Raw genomic sequence first — 16,196 nt, 5'->3', positions numbered from 1 at the left:
GTCCCAATTTGATGACTTTGGAGACCCCTAAGGGACTCTTCCTTGCTACAAAGACCCTTTCTCATATGCCACTCTATCCATAGGGCTCTCTGACCTCATTATTCTTGCAGAAATTGCTGATGCAATGGAGAAGACAACATGTTGTTTGTCCCTGATGAAGTCAACCCAACTGAATTAGATTCACTGAGCCTTCAGTAAAAGCATCTACATTCCATTCACACTGCAGTGTGTGAAGGAAAGGGAGCACATTATTTCAGCCCTGGTAAATGTTAAAATCTAAAAACTAAATGATCCACATAAAATCAAAAGCTACGTTATACCATTCAAACTCTCAGTGTCTTGGGAGTTTATAAACTGGCAAAGATGCATGAGCACGGTAAGTCAGGGAAGGATCCAAGAAACAAGTGGTCTCGTTTGGGGACTGCCAAAGACGTTCAGGCCTTGGGTTGGGGAATCTTAAGGAGAATTCTGGGCTGAAAGGTGACCTCTGTGAATCTAACCATTGACTTCTTTCAGCTCAATCACTGAACCCCTAAGTTCACCTGATATTCAATGAAATAGAAAGTAAAGAGAAAGAAAACATTTTCATGATGCATAATTTGTCCCTATTGGATTTCTGTGAACCTCAGCAGCATCCTGATGATGTCAGTCAGCTTCACCCAGAATCTAGTCTCTCTCTGCATCGCCCCCAAACTCTTGGGGCTTCTTTATGCCTGTTGAAACGTCGCGGTGTGCTTTGTATAAGGGCTCTAGCGATCGTAAAGGGCACATAGGCTATTCATATGGCACTTAACAGTTTCTGAGGTTCTCCATTATGTACTTTATCCATCCTCATAATTACCCTGTGAAACACTTAAGTCACTACTGTTACACCAGTTTATAGAAAGAGAGGTTCAGAAATGTTCCTCCCATTATAAAACAATAAGCTATTGTTTGAAGGCAAGTTTTCTGAAACCAAAGTGATATGTATATCACACCAGTGTTTCTCAAACTTGAGTAATGTATATACCGCTACAAAAGAAAAAAAATATCTGTACTTCTCACAGACTGCAAAACCCCCACATGATTGTTTTTATTACATTTAGAAATATATTAATAATATAGAGTATAATTATTTTATTATAATCTTTCTTTTTCATCTCATTTTATTGTTATTCTGTTACACTTGTCCCAGTTTTTCCCTCTTTGCCCTCCTGTGAACATCGCCCCCGTTCCCACAGTCAGTCCCCGCCCCGTTGTCCGTGTCCAGGGGGCATTCATACCTGTTCTTTGGTCCCTCCCCCTTCATGTTGTTATTTTAACCTATTAATTTCATAGTTTTATTTTTATGTTTTGTATTTTAAATTTAAAATTTACTTGTTTATTTTAATTTTAGTTTTACAATTCTGTAAGAGCTATAAGGTTTACCAGGTTGTATGTTTGAGCATATTTAAGAAAGATTACAACATATCTTTATAAACTTTATAAAATATTATTTTATTAGATTCTTAAACTATTGTATTAGAATCTTCATAATCTTTATAAAATACTAGAATCTTAAAAATTATTTTATTATTATCTTTCTTAAATATGCTCATACAACCTGGTAAACCTTATAGCTCTTCCAGAATTCTAAGAGCTGCCTGCGTGGGCAAGCGTGCTTCCGGACGCAGCATCCGACCGCACAGAGCCGTGTGCGCAGTGAGGGCGCCCCTCCCACCACCTCCCTGGTCCCGGGACTACCGCAAAATCCTCCGCTGCTCCGCCCACTTGGAGCATATGAATTATTTATTAATGGAGCCTCTCTACCTTGAAATCAACTTAATTGTAAACACAAATACGAAGACTGAAGATAGTGACAGCACTGTGTCATAAGAAGGTCATGGAAACCCGGGATGTTTGACTTTTTTAAAGATTATTATCTCACAACACAAAATCTTAAAATACAGATAACTTGCAGACCCCAAAGACATATTTACAATTCTTAGCATTCCTTAAGTCCCAGTGATTAAGGGTTTCATCATCCCAGATGCCTTAGTTGACCCCAACAAGATTCGATGTCCCCTCGGGGCCCTCTGCAGCGCAGTTAGCGGTGCCAGGCACACGCGCTTATGGCCCGAAACACGATATGAACATGAACTCGGCGTTTTACAGCTTATAAAGGGTCAACCACATTATCTTACTGTATCTTCCCACGAACCCTATGGAGCAGATGTTACTATTACCATTGTGTAAATGAGGAAACATTTACAATGAGGATGGGGAAGTTAAGGAGCTCACTCCAATGTCATGAAGCTGCATGGCAGTGCTCAACACTTGGAGGGAGGACCTTGACCCCCAGCCCACCACAGGCCAGAGCCACTTCTCTGTTGATCTCTATGAAATCAGCCAGACTTCCGGCCGCAGAGGAGGTAGGTATTCCTCACAACCTGCACGAAGTCAGAACAACCAGTTATGCTGCAAGTCTATTCCTGCATAACCCCTATGAGCTGCAAACTTCTTGACAGCCCCGATCCTGTGTACAATGACTGGACCACGTAGCTACTACCTTAGGCAACTTTTGGAAAGAGTCTGAAATAAATTCACATCTGGCTTTTGACCTCATGCTTTGTCTTAATCAAAGCAAGGGTACAGGACACTGGGAGAGAATCTCTATGTTTCTTCCTGGTCATAGTTCTTCCAAATGCATAACATGTGTAGAGCGAGCCAATGGCCTATAGACACACCTCGTGTTTTCTCCGTATGCAAGGTAATTACTAGGACTGCAATGCCTAATATACTAGCTACCAGTCACATATCACCACTTGCATTTGAATTTAAGTTAATTTAAATAAAATAAAATTTAAAATTCAGTTCCTTAGGTACATTAGCCTCCTTTCATGTCCTCAATAACTATGCGTGGTTGTCATATTGACAGCAGACATAGAATTGCCATCACAGAAAGTTCTGTGGGATAGGCCTGTCCTAGACTGTGTCCTATGCAGATTCATGCACTGAAGCATCAAAGTACGTAGTCCTGACGCCCACAAGGCCAGGCTCTCGCACACGTATGGGCCTCCTGACAGGTATGATGTGAAGTGGAGGTGCAGGATTACGTTACTAGTTACAGCACTGAAGCAGGACTGGAAAGAACCAGAAGACTGAACAAAACTCATACTGCACAGCTGACAGCACAGCCGTGCTTCTGACTCCCTCCTTTTTGTGGGGTGCGGTTGGCCACCAGGACACCACCCTTCCTGTGCAACGCACGGCCAGTGTGCCCGGCCAGCTCACCACCACTAGAACCTGTAGGAACCTGGCTGTGCGGTGGCGCTGGGACTCCAGGGGCTCACAGGGTGAGAAGGGGCAACTCATGAAATGAAACTGCATGCGAAGATCCTGTCCACTCAAGGAAGATCATCTCCCTCCAAGCTGCCTGCCTCGATTTTCTCGTATTTGTTCAGTATAATTCTTTGGATTGTAGATCAGACTCTATGTGCCCAGACTTCGAGTGTGGGGTGATAAGGAGTCGGGCAGCAGTAAACTTATTTCTCCATGAACTCTCATCCCCTCCTGTGCTCATCTCCTCCTGTGAAGGAGTACAGAGGGGGTCCGAGAGAGCCTAGGGCCTCTTCCTGTTTGCACTTGGTGGTCCCCACCTCAGGCTCCCCTGTGACTCTATGTATTTCTAGAAAGACATACTAAAAGGAAAAAGTCTAATGAAACCCCATTTGAATGAGAGAGTGACAGAGACTACCAGTCAAAGATAAACACTGCCCCAGATGCCAGCACGGCTCAGGCTTAGAGTCTGGAGCTACCTGGTCCAACAGAAATGCAGCGGGAACCACAGACACAATTTTACATTTCCCAGTAGTCACATTGAGAGAGTAAAAATAAATAGGAGAAATTCATTTTAATAATATATTTTATTTAACTCAGCATATCCAAAACATTTTCATTTTGGCATGTGATCAACATTTTAAGTTATTAATGTGACAGTTTACATTCTTATTATTCACATTAAGTCTTCAAAATCTGGCGTGTGTTTTACCCTTCAAGCAACGCACAGCTCCATCTAGACCAAGCTCATCTCACGTGTCCGTAGCTACTGGCAGACAGCGGCTGCTGGACCTGACCATGCACGACGCCTGAATTGGGCTTTTACCGCTTTGTCTCCTCTGGGTCTCCAAGGAAAATTTGTCCATCGCATTCCACTTTTAAATGTTTTTGTTGTTGTTGTTGAATTCGATCTCATTTTAGTTACCTGACCAACTTACAGCATCCATTGGTCCCTTTGTATTTATATCAACTCCAAATGGTATTTGTAAGTGTTCCCCAGTTACAATAATCATGTTAAATAACACCCAACTCTCAGTCTACCTTGGCCCAAAACACAGCTCCATCAAATCAAAACACCACTCCCTTTTCATCATTACATCTTAGTTCATTTCCTGCCTGTGAATTGTGTTCTACTCCCAACCAATTTGCACTAGTTTTACAAGAAAAATGCTGTGTACTGCCGTGGCAAATAGCGGTGTTTTCCACGTATCTCTCTTTCTTTCAAAAACCTTGCACTCTGGACAGATCTCAGTTCATTGCTCCTAACTACAGATCTGTTTGGTTGATACGTGAGAGATAAAAAAAATAAAAATTCAAGGAGGAGTAGGAATTGAATTGTCTTCTTGCTCAACCAGCCTAATTTTCAGGGAGCAAGGCAATGCTTTATTTTAATGGTTGGCAAGAGGCAGCTTGCTTCACATTCTCTCTCAGTTCCCTTGCCCGCAAAAGAAAATTGCTCACCTGTAAGCCAGCCTCCTTCCTCATTTCTCAAGGGAGGCAGTGGGAGGGTAAAAGCCTAATGCCACTTAAACAGAAATGAGCAGCTCAGATGTCATCCCAGCCCCAGCACAAAGGCGTAAGGGCCGAATTTAAGGGTTCAGAGAAGATAGTTTGGGAGCGTACATTTTTTAAAACTCTCTATCACCCTCCTTTTATTTTTTTTTCCCTAGGAATAGTCCTTATTTTAAAAATCTAGGTTTTCCTTTTAGTGGAAAGCAAGTTATTTCTTCAAAGCTTAATAGTGGGTAGATAGACAAGAGGTGGGTCACCACCCAAGAGCTAAGATGCCACCTGCGGTGAGCAGGCACCGCTTCCGGGGCTTCCCCCCGCGCGGCTGGAAGAGCCTGGAGTCCTCCTCCTCAGTGCAGCACTACGCTCTGAGTACATTCAACAAGCGTGGGCTAGAACCGCCTGCCCAGAGAGTAAAATCTGAAGTCTCATTGGTTCCCTTGGTACCAGGGTCTTCCTTGTGGGGCTTTTAGCTCCTTGGACAAAACAAGTTCTTTGGACAAAACTCCTGCCCTCACCAGACCAGCCTCACTGTGCCCTGCATCCGCCTACACTTCTTCGCCAGAGATAAGCCTGTCCTGGCCATCGCACACCAGAGGAGAGGGGCACGTCTTCCCCAAGGCCTGTGTCTCCTATCCTTATATCCTTACCACCCTTCCATGTCCCCGTTATCTCTCCCCTTGCCTGTAACTTCTTAAAGGGCTGAGACTCATGACCAGTTTAGTCATCCTAGAATCTCCCCGCAAAAGCTGGTCCCACCCCTTAATCCTGAAATGTCTTGAATGTGTGAACATTGGCAAAAATGACAATGACCCCATAACCTGACCCCCTGCTCAGTGACATGAGAAGGAGGAATGAACAGCTCAGAGTCACAGTATGGGCTCAAAATGCCAGATTCAAAACCAGGTCAAAATTTTTTTTAACATGGCATTCATAATCAAGTCAAGCTGTTCACCCTGGTCTGCCACGACAGAGTGGAAGAGAAGGGCACGGAAATGCAGACAAAGAAGAAGGTGACATTCATTCACTCAACTGAACACACACACACACACAGCAGTGAGGAGAGTGCAGACCCTAAACATCCATCTGTAATAGAGCAGCGGCTGTGTCTCTAGGAGCTAACCAGTCTCTGCTGGGAAGCTGATGTCCCCGAGGCTTCTGTAACTCAGGACGTTGAAGTAGTCGTGTGGCTCAGCATAGTCGTCTCCAGCAGGTGCGGCTTCTGCCTGCACACAGCTTCCAGGGGATGACAGGACGCTGGGACCCCATTCTTCCTGTTCAGGCGGCACTCTCCGGATGCCACTTCCCGCAGAACGAATTCGAAGAAATTTCCTCTAAAACAAACAAACTCCAAAGTGAGTATGTAGGGATGGTATTCAAAAATTACTCAATATGACACATAATTACAGTGATCTCTCTTTTCCTTTCCTACACACACACACACACACACACTCAGGTGAAGCTGTGTTCTCACCAACATTGACTTCTTGACCTTTAATGTCTCACCTTTGTCACCGCTGGGCTGCAGCGCTAACCGCTGCTGGAACAACACTTGCTACACAAGCAGTGTGTCTGCGCGCATTCCTTCCTGTTCACTAAGCTTCAGGAGGCACCTGCACCCCACTTCTCTCTTCCTCTTGACCACCCCGGCCCCATGGACCTCTTCCTCTCTAAGTGGTCTCCTTCCCAGGTTTCCATGGCACCGCTCCCTCCTGCTTCTCCTCTTCCTCCTGGTAACCCCACCTTCATCTTTGGCCAGCCTTGCTCTTTGTTCTGCTTGCACATCAGCTCCTCAAATAAACGGTTTTCCCAGGGTTCGGCTCTCTGCTTTCTCACGTTCAACATTGTCTTTGAGTCACTGCATCTAAATGACCATCTATAACCACCTTCTTCCCTCTGGTGATTCCCAAATCTCTACCTGAACCAACCCCGGCTTCTGCCCTGAGATCCAGACCCAGGCGCCCACCTGCTCACTGGGCAAGGCCGCCTGGCAACAGCCCCACAGCAAGCTCAGGCTCAGCCTGCCTCTGAGGCACACAACACCTGCCTCCCGCACGCACTGCTCCTGCCCCACAGCCTCTAACGTGCCTTAAGGCACCCATCGTCTACCTGGCCAGAAGCCTGGGAGCTAATGTTAAACTCCAGGTGGAGATAAAATCCCCTCCTGTTTTACTCCTCAGAAAATCTGAAATCTACTCCCTTTCCTATCCCTACTTTCATCTCTTCTCTCTCACCCATACTTCATACTCACCTGCCTCTAGAGACCCTGGGAGCTCTATCTAACTTCCACATGGCCACCAGCCGGTGGTGTTCAAAGATGGAAGCTGGACCATGCCATGCTTCTGCCTAAAACCCTTTGATGTCCCCCATTGTTTACAGGGGCCACAAGAGGACTTCAAGGTATCTATAAAACCACTTAAGTTGTGGAAAGAAAGAAAGAAAGAGAGAGAGAGAGAGAGAGAGAGAGAGAGAGAGAGAGAGAGAGAGGAGAGAGAGAGAGAGAGAGAGAGAGAGAGAGAGAGAGAGAGAGAGAGAGAGAGAGAGAGAGAGAGAAAGAAAAAGAGAAAGAAAGAAAGAGGAAAGGAAAGGAAAGGAAAGGAAAGGAAAGGAAAGAGAAGGAAGAAAGGAAAGAAGGAAGGAAGGAAAGAAAGAAGAAAGAAAGAAAAAGAAAGAAAGAAAGAAAGAAAGAAAGAAAGAAAGAAAGAAAGAAAGAAAGAAAGAAAGAAAGAAAGAAAGAAAGGAAAAACCATTGTATGAGGTGCATTCTGCTGGGAAGGAAGTCTACCATTCGGGAGACTGTGCGACGCCCCCCAAATGCCTGTGTGACTTGGTCACACTCACCTTCTCAGCTTCATGTCTTGTAGCCCTTCCCCAGCCAACACCCCAACTTCTAGTGTGAGGCCTGATGCCAGAGAGCTACCATTTTTGAGAACCCACTGTGAGCCTGTACTGGGCTGTCTTCTCCTGTAATCTCACCAACACCCCTACGGAAGTTCTGAGCTAGCTCCTAGGCACAGACCAGTGCAGTCATCTGCCCAAGAACCAATCCAGTTCTGACTTATGTCCGTCTGACTCCAGCTATGCTTTCTCCTCAACCAAGCTGCCTCTCACCCTGCGGCTTCTAGAAAGCCAGGCACTGTTTCCTGACTCCCCAGGTTTGTGTACGTTGCACCCATTGTCCGTTCTCTGCAGTTCCCTGAAAAAGTTGTCTACTCCGTCCTACAGACTCGGCTCCACAGCACATTGTCCAAGAAGCCTTCTCTGGCCCTGGCTGGGTGGCTCCATTGGTTGAAATGGCAACTCATACACCAAAATGTTGTGGGTTCAAATCCCGGTCGGGCAACCAATTGATGTTTGTCTCTCACACCATGTTTCCCTTTCTCTCCCTCTCACTCTCTCTCAAATCAATAAAAAACATATTCTCAGGTGAGGATTTTTTAAAAAAGAAACCCTTCTGACCTTCCAGGAGTGCTGCATTCTCCCCCTGGGCTAGTATATGGTCCTGAATGTTTGCTGTGTAACACTGAACGCTGCCACCTGACACTTTTTGTCTGCCCTCCGTGTCCTCAAAGTGCAGCCCCCTGAGCGTGGGGCCTGGACTGTGTTCCTCTGTGTAACCCCAGAGCCCATAACAGATGCCTAATATATGTCTTAGGACTGGCGCACACACACACACACACACACACACACACATTCTCCGACAGCCCTGTACCTAAAAGAACTGGATTTTCCAAATCAAAGTAGGGGCTCATGGTCGGACGCCTGCAGTCACCTGTGGGACAACAGGCCACCACACTGTTGGAGAAAACCAAGGATGTGAAGCCAGCCCTCGCACCCGCACCCGTCTGAGAGCAGCACAGGCCAGGGCTGCGCTAGGGCGAGGAAACCAAACACAGCAGGTCCCCACAGGACGGCACCCGAAATGCTTAATGACACCAGCACAAAGATGACACCCTTTCAGTCCTCCCGGAACCCACTCTAGAGCATGTCCCTCACCCGCACCGAAGACCTGAAGGACAGAATCACAAAGAGCCACACGCAGCAATGGAAAACAACAACAAACAAACCACATTTCATTCTGCCCCCACGCCCCCTCCCCTCCTTCCTGGACGAGGCATACCAGCACCACCACTGGCAGCAGTGCCAAGCTCAGCAGCACACAAATGTCTGCGGGGCACTGAGTGGGAGGGTGGGTAGGGCTGCAGGGATGTTCGCTGCGAACAAATAAGAAAAATCCAAGTGACACACAGCTGCAGGCCCGAGGGGCTGGGCTGGAGACAGGCCATAGTCTCGGAATCACACACAGGAGTCCGGCAGTCTCTCCCCTCCTACTGTTTCATTCATTCCTTTTCAGCAGGAGGGGCTGCACCTTATCTGCAAGTAGTCTGAGGAAAAGGGGGGTTATCAGAGCTCACGCTGGTGCTGTGCTTAAAAGAAGTGCAGCAGCCATTGACGCGGCCCATCCATCATTAGGGGGAGTGCAGGCAACTCGTTCTCAGAGAGCTGCCGTGCCCCTCAAGCTTGTGCGTTCTCCTTCTTGTTCTTAGACCGGCCATGCTGGCCTCTGAATCTGAGGATTCTTTTGGCTTCAAAAAGTCCTCTAGAAATCAGAAATATGTCGGAGGTGGGTCTCTCAACTGCTCCGTTTGCCTTTTGTCCTGCATGGGGGACTCTGTAATTGGAATCGGTGTAAAAAACAAGTCTGGAATTAACACACTGATGTCCTAAAGCAGGGATGTCAAACTCACTTTCACTGGGGGGCCACATCAGCCTCACGGTTGCCTTCAAAGAGCCGAATGTAATTGCAGGACTGTATGAATGTAGCTACTCCTTAACAGTTAAGTGAGAGCTCAGCACTGCTGCTGGGTAGCACAGACAAGGTGCAGGGCCGGATAAAACAAGGTGGAGGGTGGGATTCAGCCAGCGGGCCTTGTGTTTGCCACCTGTGTCCAAAAGGATCTGAGGCAGCTGCTGAGATTGCAGCTGGGTCCGGCAGGTACAGCACTGCCCCCGGGGGGATGGTAAGGAGGAAGGGCAATGCGCCGGGTAGCCCTGGTCCAGCAGAGGGGCACATCCTCCTCCCCTGAGCCTCACAGAAGGTACCCTGGGGGCACTTCTGCCAAAGCTTCTGGGCAAATAATATTCATTCATTTAGTCTAGTAGATCCATGCAATATAAATATTTATTGAGTACCGAGTATTATGTGGTATTATAATAAATAAAATTTATAATAATTATAAAACCATATATTTATAAGAGTGATGGTTATTAATACATGCCAGGAAAAATGCCAAGTGGCTTACTTGAATTATTTGACTTAAGTTTCCCACAACCCCATGAGAACAGCACCACAATTATTTCCGAGTCACCGATGCTGAAGCTGAGGGTTGGCAAGGCTGGTGACACGGCCAGAGCCAGGGTCCACCCCAGGTCTGTCTGACTCCCAAGGTCACAGTCCCACATACTGCAACCTGCTGGCTCCAGGGGCCTGTCGGGGGCGCTGTTGGTGCCCTGCCCAGACCCCGCCTGCCTGACCAGTGCCCCATCCCCCAGACCTGGGAGTGCAGACTGAGGGGCTCACCCTTGGGCCTCCCTGGTGAGCAGCCAGCAGGCAGTGACTGACTGAGGTGGGTTTTACAAGGCCAGCTCCCTGCCTCAAGGTGCAACCAGCTCTGCATACAATTCTTGCTTCAACCAAGTCTCCGGCTGAGCCCACTGCGTGCAGAGCTTTCTCCCCTTGGCCCCCTTCTACCTCCCTCAACACCCTTCACCTGAGCGCTCACTCACCCTACTGTGGCCAGAATCCACACATCAGGCTCTCTGTCCTGGACCTGATCTAAAACAGCCGCCCCTGGGAATGGCCTTGGATGGACTGTGGAAGCACAGACCCCACTGCCGGTGCTGAGAGGGGTGGGGCACAGATGGGAGGTGACTTTGAGCCGGTGCCAGAAGTGTGGGGGAAGCAGTGGTTATTAGGGCCGGGGGAGTGGGTGGCTTTTGCTAGACTCTCCCGGTGTGCTGTGCAGGAAAGAAAAATCTGTCAGCAACTGAGAGGAGAATGTGAGAGTCAAAGGCCCTCCTCAGCGGCATTTACAGAAGCGCTCTCTCCCGCAGGGAAGGCTGGACTTGAGCCTGCGCGAGTCTCCTCTACCAGGGTCTTGATGGGAAATCGGGGGTCTCACACGCTCTTATTTCTCATCCTGCAGAATCGCTGGGTGGCCCAGCACTGCTGAAGGATTGTTAAAATTCAATGAGCTAATGTACAGAAGCGCCTAGCACAGAGTACATTCCCAAGATGCATCAAAGCCAGAGTAGACCCATCAGCCTCCCAGGGGACTGGCCCAACCGTCCAACTGGCCCAGATAAGGGAAGGGACAGAAGAAGAATATGAACAACTTCACAAAAAGGCAAACAAAACAAGGACCCTGAAAAAGGCACAAAGAGCAGTGGGGAGATCACCTCTAAGTCTCTCTCTGGACAGAAACAGACTGTGAAAGGGCCAGGGCAGCGGGATGGGGTGTCATGACTGGGATGTGTGGCCAGAATCATTACCTTTCTGGTCAATGCGACTGCCGCTGTGACCGCTGTGCAGATGACCACCAGCAATATGACTCCAAGCAATAGGATCTGGAAGCCAGCGCCTTGCTCAGCCCCTGGTGGGAGGACAGAATAAAGAAAATGGGCCGACCGCTTCCCAGCGAAGTCGGAGCACCAGTGCGCAGAGGTGGGGACTGGCCGGGCCTTCCTCCAGCCAGGGCCCTGGACCCATCGGCCCAGCTCTTCGGATTCGGACAGCAGAGCACCTGCCGGGCGGGCGCGTCAGGGGCGCTGACACCCAGCGGAGGTCTGCCTGGCACTCCCGCCTCCAGCGCAGACCGTGTTTACACCCCCTCCCCCGATGCTACAAAACCTTGTAGTGATTGTCATGAAATGAAACAAATGATAACGTCCAGAAAAAATGGAAAAGGAATACTTTTATTAAACTTCATTTTTATAATCATACTAGTAGAAAAATAACTTAAAAATTAAAATAAAATTAATACTAATGTACAAAAAAGAAAAAAGCACATAACCTTTCACCTTAAGCCTCTAACACTTGTCTACCTTGGCTGTGGGACCCGAAGGGAGTACCATCCTTTTGCTGTTTTCCTTTAATTCATATCACACATGGTGCCTAATAAATGTCTGTGATAGGAATTCAGATGCGAATAAGTGGATTTCTATTGACATAAAATGTCAGTGGAAGGAGGAAGAGGCAGGAGGGAGTTTTAAAGAGAGGAGTGACATTTGGCCCAAGGGGGTGTGAGGGAAACAGGACAGTCGCCCGCCTTGCCCAGCTGTAGGTGGGAGGGTTTCTGGCCACTCCACCCCATCTCCCCCTCCTTCCCAGAAACTTGGGCAGAACTTGGGTGTCCAGGGAGAAAAGAGAAGGGTGTAGCAGAGGCCGGGGCCTCTTCCCTCCAATGATGGGCTTAGATTGCCGGGTAGGTGACTAAGGAACGCTGTCCTTAGGACAGGGCAGTGCCCACAGTCCCCACACGGAGCCAGGAAGGGTAGGAGAGGGAGCCCAAATTCCCAGAATGAGTTTCTTCTGCCCTGAGGATTCAGGGCCCGGCTTTGGCCCCAGGTGAGGAAAGAGGGCAGACGGGGAGCAAAGCAGTCGGGGAGGGCAGTTGCAGAGGGCTGTCCACAGAACCAGGAAAAGACGCAGGCTCTGGTCCGCACGCTTCATGGGCCTACGTCGGAGCCCGCGGAGAAGTAGCATGTGAGAAGAAACTTTAAGGTAACAGTTTCACAGATTTTGCTAACTCATAAAACTTAATCTCCAACACAATAAGCAAATTGCAGTTCCGAGGGCGCAGTTTAGGGGAACCAGAACAACCGAGTCAAAATCAGTGGTCATGCTCTGAGCAAGCCAGGGCAGAGGCCTTGCAGCCACAGCTAAGACTCACTTAGTGCTTCCCACGCCTGCTCCCAGGGCTGTTTCTAGGCATTTTCTTGCAGTAAGGAATTCAGTCCTGTGTCAGCACCTCATAAGGTCTTACAATTACCCTCATTTCACTAATGTGAAAACCAGTGCCCAGAGGAGTTACGTAATCTTGCCCGAGGTCAACAGCAGCGCCAGGGTTTGGACACGGGCTGTCTGGCGCCGGTCTGAGCTCATATCCACTCCGCTACGTTCTCTCTCAGGTGTGATAATAATCCTTTCTCACCTTCCAGACAACTGGTTCACGTGTCCAGATGGATAGTGAATGTGAGGTTATTTTGGAAACTATGAAGTATGCACAAATGTAAATTATCGTAAATGAAAGATAGAACTACCATATGACCCAGCAATTCCACTTCTAGGTATTTATGTGAAGAACTCCAAACACTAATTTGAAAAGACATGTGCACCCTTAGCTTCACTGCAGCACATTTACAATGGCCAAGACGGCAGCCGCGTCGTGTCCATTGACAGACGGCGCGTGGGGGAGAGCTGGCGCGTGCGCACAGTGGGACGCTGGTCTGTCGGAAAAAGGAGGGAATCTTCCCATTTGCAACAGCAAGGATGGACCCAGAGGGTATTATGCTGAGTGAAATAAGTCAGACAGAAAAGACAAATACCATATGATTTCACATATATGTAGGATCTAAAAAACAAATAAATGAGCAAACAAAACAGAAATAAACTCATAGAAACAGAGAACAAGCGGACGGTCGCCAGATGGGAAGAGAGATGGGGGAATAGGTGAAAGAGGAAGGGATTAAGATGCAGGAATTGCCAGATATAAAAACAACCACAGAGATGTAAGGTACAGCATAGGGAATACAGTAATAATATTGTAATAACTATGTATGGTGACTGATGGGCACTAAAATTATCAGGGTGAGCGATCACTTTATAGGTTATATAAATTTCTAATCACTATGTTGTTCACCTGAAACTAATATAATATTGCATGTCAACTGTCATAGAAAAAAAAGTTTAAACTTTTTTAAGCTTCGTTTTTAACCAGCTCTAATGCTTTATAAATTTGGGGGCTAATTCTAATTTGCATGATCCATGCTAAACTAATAAATGAGAAAATTTTCCAGATGACCTTATCAACTCGTCTTTCTAGTAAACACACATAAAATGTCCTTCTTACACCCAAAAGTGTGGGTCTCAGCCCTGCTGCACATTCAAGTCACCAGGGACACCCGTAGAGCCTGCCACACCCTGGCTCTGCCCCTAGGGATGCTGATGGAGTCGGTCCAGGACGGGGCATTGTCATCAGCATTATTTAAAAGCTCCCAGGTGATGTGGATGTGAGCCTGGGGTGGGAGGCCCTGCTCCACCATGTTTGGCACGGATGCCTTTTCTATCCTAGAGGATGAGGTTCAGCAGCCCCTCTGCCCAGAGGGCGTACCTGAGTTTTGCAGGACCTCCAGAAAGAGTCTCCCTTTGTACATGCCATCAGGGAAGGTGTAGTAGATGCAGTAGTACTCCCCTGTGTCGTTCGTGGTCAGCGACCTGAGAGTGAGGTCCAGGTTGGGGCCGGGGGCCACTCGCTCCCTGAAGGCTGGGTGGATGTGCCATCCCATGTTAGCATGGTGAATGGCCAGCATTTGGTCCTGCTGCTTCCAGTCCACCTGAGTCACTGTGGCAGTGGTAGAGGAAAGGTGACACTGTAAGGTGACAGAGCCTCCTTCCTCTGCAGAAATATCCCTTGTGGTTATTATTGTGCCTGTCACAGCTCCTAGGGCAGGGAAAAAAGCATGCATGAGTCTCCGGTCAGCAGCTGGCCTTGGACCTTCCCACGGAAATTCCAAGGGGCTTGGCGTCCAGAATTGGCCTTTGGAATGTTAGTCTCCACAGTCCCTCCTGTCCCTCCCCCAGGGGGACTAATTGCCACACAGTGGAGCACTTCGCCATCCCAGGATACTCCGCCGCGATATAGGTCCGTGGCCTGCTCACCCCTTGCTTTCATGGGCTTACTTTGTCTCCCACCCAGAGTGCAGGCCCTGTGAGCCACTGCTTCTGTTTCACTGTATCTCCCAGCAGCTCAGTTCTGTGCTGGACTCATTCTCCTTTGAAATATGGCTGTTTGGGTGACTGCCACTTGGGGACCCAGAAAGCCCTCCAGGAAAGCCATGGGATCCAAAAGGAAGGAGCACTGGAGAGAAACTGTTTCTCCAACGCAAGGCCACCGTTTGGCCCCTACCCCCCTTCCATGGTTCAGAAAGCGACATAAAAACTAATGTGTGCTGCAGTTTTTAAATATTCGGGTCCCTTTTAACACAGAAGGAAATAGATTTAACATAGATTCAACCTATAATGGTAGAACCTCTAGAATCTGTGAAGAAAACAATTCTTGTACAATATTTTTCCAGAAGTTTCCTCAAGGACAAAAGTAGAGAAGATGGAGCAGTAGTGAAATTCTAAAAGCGAATTGACTATTCCTCCTCCTTAGTCCCTTTGTCTCCCGCTGCCTCCTTTCTTGGGTGGGCCAGCCACGCTTGCCCGACCTCAGGTCCTTCATCTGCCACCCACGACAGACCTGTGCCTCCTTCTCAGAGGAGGAGAGGGGGATGCAGGGCTCTGAAAACTGTGGTTCTCTTCCTGCAGGCAGACGCAGCGTTCACTCCCAGCCTCCCCCGTCCTCCTCCCCACTCTCCTTCCACCTTCGGTTCTATCTAGGCTGGATTTGCCCCCCTTACCTGAAGCCAGCACAGCAGCCTGCCTCAGCCCCTGGGCCCAGATCAGCAGGAGGCACCACTGCATGCTTCTGCCCAGAGGGCCTCCAGGAAGCAGATGTGGCCTCGTCTGCCACGGAAACGGGCCCACTGCAGATGGCGAGGCGAAACTGAGCTATGAGGAGAGAGGGTCTCGGAAAAACTGAGTTCAGCAAAACCAAAGACAGATAAATTTCTCAACAAGTACACACAGTGCACAGGCGAGCCACAAGAAAGATCATGAAGGAAACACATTAAAAAATAAGCAAAGCTGTGGTTAGAGGTACATTACACTGGTCTTTGGATTACTATTAGTCAATCTGCTGTTTTAAATTCTCTTACTGCACTTTTTTTTTTTAAATCAGCCTTTATTTAACAAGCTCAGGATATCCGTGGCACACCTAGGATTTATAGAACCTGTTACCAACGGGGTTCACTGTCTCTCCCTGACTTCACCCTACTAGAGAGTGTGCAAAGATAAGAGAAACTCAAGTCTGTTCACTTCTAGGCTAGGAACTGCACTCGAAATGTAAGGAGCCAGTGAGCAAGAGGCATCTACTATGGGGGACCAGACACCAGTGGGACACAAGTCTTGGACAAACATAGGAATTCACTTAAATGAGGTCCTGTCCTTGAATCTTCTATCTTCTGTTTTGTTCATATGAATTGAGACTTGGTTGAATTCCAGCTTA

General features: G+C 48.0%; 1 protein-coding gene across 2 annotated transcripts; it reads right to left on the bottom strand.

Annotated features, from left to right (window-relative positions):
* Positions 1-3,865: 3,865 nt before the first annotated feature.
* On the bottom strand, positions 3,866-15,662 carry TIGIT (T cell immunoreceptor with Ig and ITIM domains). 2 transcript variants are annotated; one of them, XM_053918371.1, is made up of 4 exons: positions 15,490-15,662; positions 14,199-14,429; positions 11,359-11,459; positions 3,866-6,140 (listed from the first exon to the last, which is right to left on the bottom strand). In XM_053918371.1, exons 1-4 carry the CDS (start codon positions 15,551-15,553, stop codon positions 5,925-5,927), a joined length of 612 nt encoding a protein of 203 aa, XP_053774346.1. In that variant the 5' UTR covers positions 15,554-15,662; the 3' UTR covers positions 3,866-5,924. The 2 variants fall into 2 exon arrangements, with proteins under 2 accessions (XP_053774346.1, XP_024433730.2); XM_024577962.3 differs by having other exon boundaries at positions 14,199-14,528; positions 15,490-15,659.
* Positions 15,663-16,196: the final 534 nt, after the last annotated feature.

This window comes from Desmodus rotundus, chromosome 2 (genome assembly GCF_022682495.2).
Source record: "Desmodus rotundus isolate HL8 chromosome 2, HLdesRot8A.1, whole genome shotgun sequence".
In the NCBI taxonomy this organism is placed as follows: domain Eukaryota; kingdom Metazoa; phylum Chordata; class Mammalia; order Chiroptera; family Phyllostomidae; genus Desmodus; species Desmodus rotundus.
The sequence above is the reverse complement of the archived record's forward strand: the minus strand, read 5'-3'. Positions and strand labels throughout refer to the sequence as shown.

Bases quoted from the DNA above. Each gene is read 5' to 3' on its own strand.
- TIGIT (XM_024577962.3), bottom strand. From the start codon at position 15,553: ATGCAGTGGTGCCTCCTGCTGATCTGGGCCCAGGGGCTGAGGCAGGCT. The intron at 14,529-15,489 runs GTAAGGGGGGCA...TCCCTGCCCTAG, and splicing joins GGCTGCTGTGCTGGCTTCAG to GAGCTGTGACAGGCACAATA. The intron at 11,460-14,198 runs GTACGCCCTCTG...TCCTCCCACCAG, and splicing joins GGAGGTCCTGCAAAACTCAG to GGGCTGAGCAAGGCGCTGGC.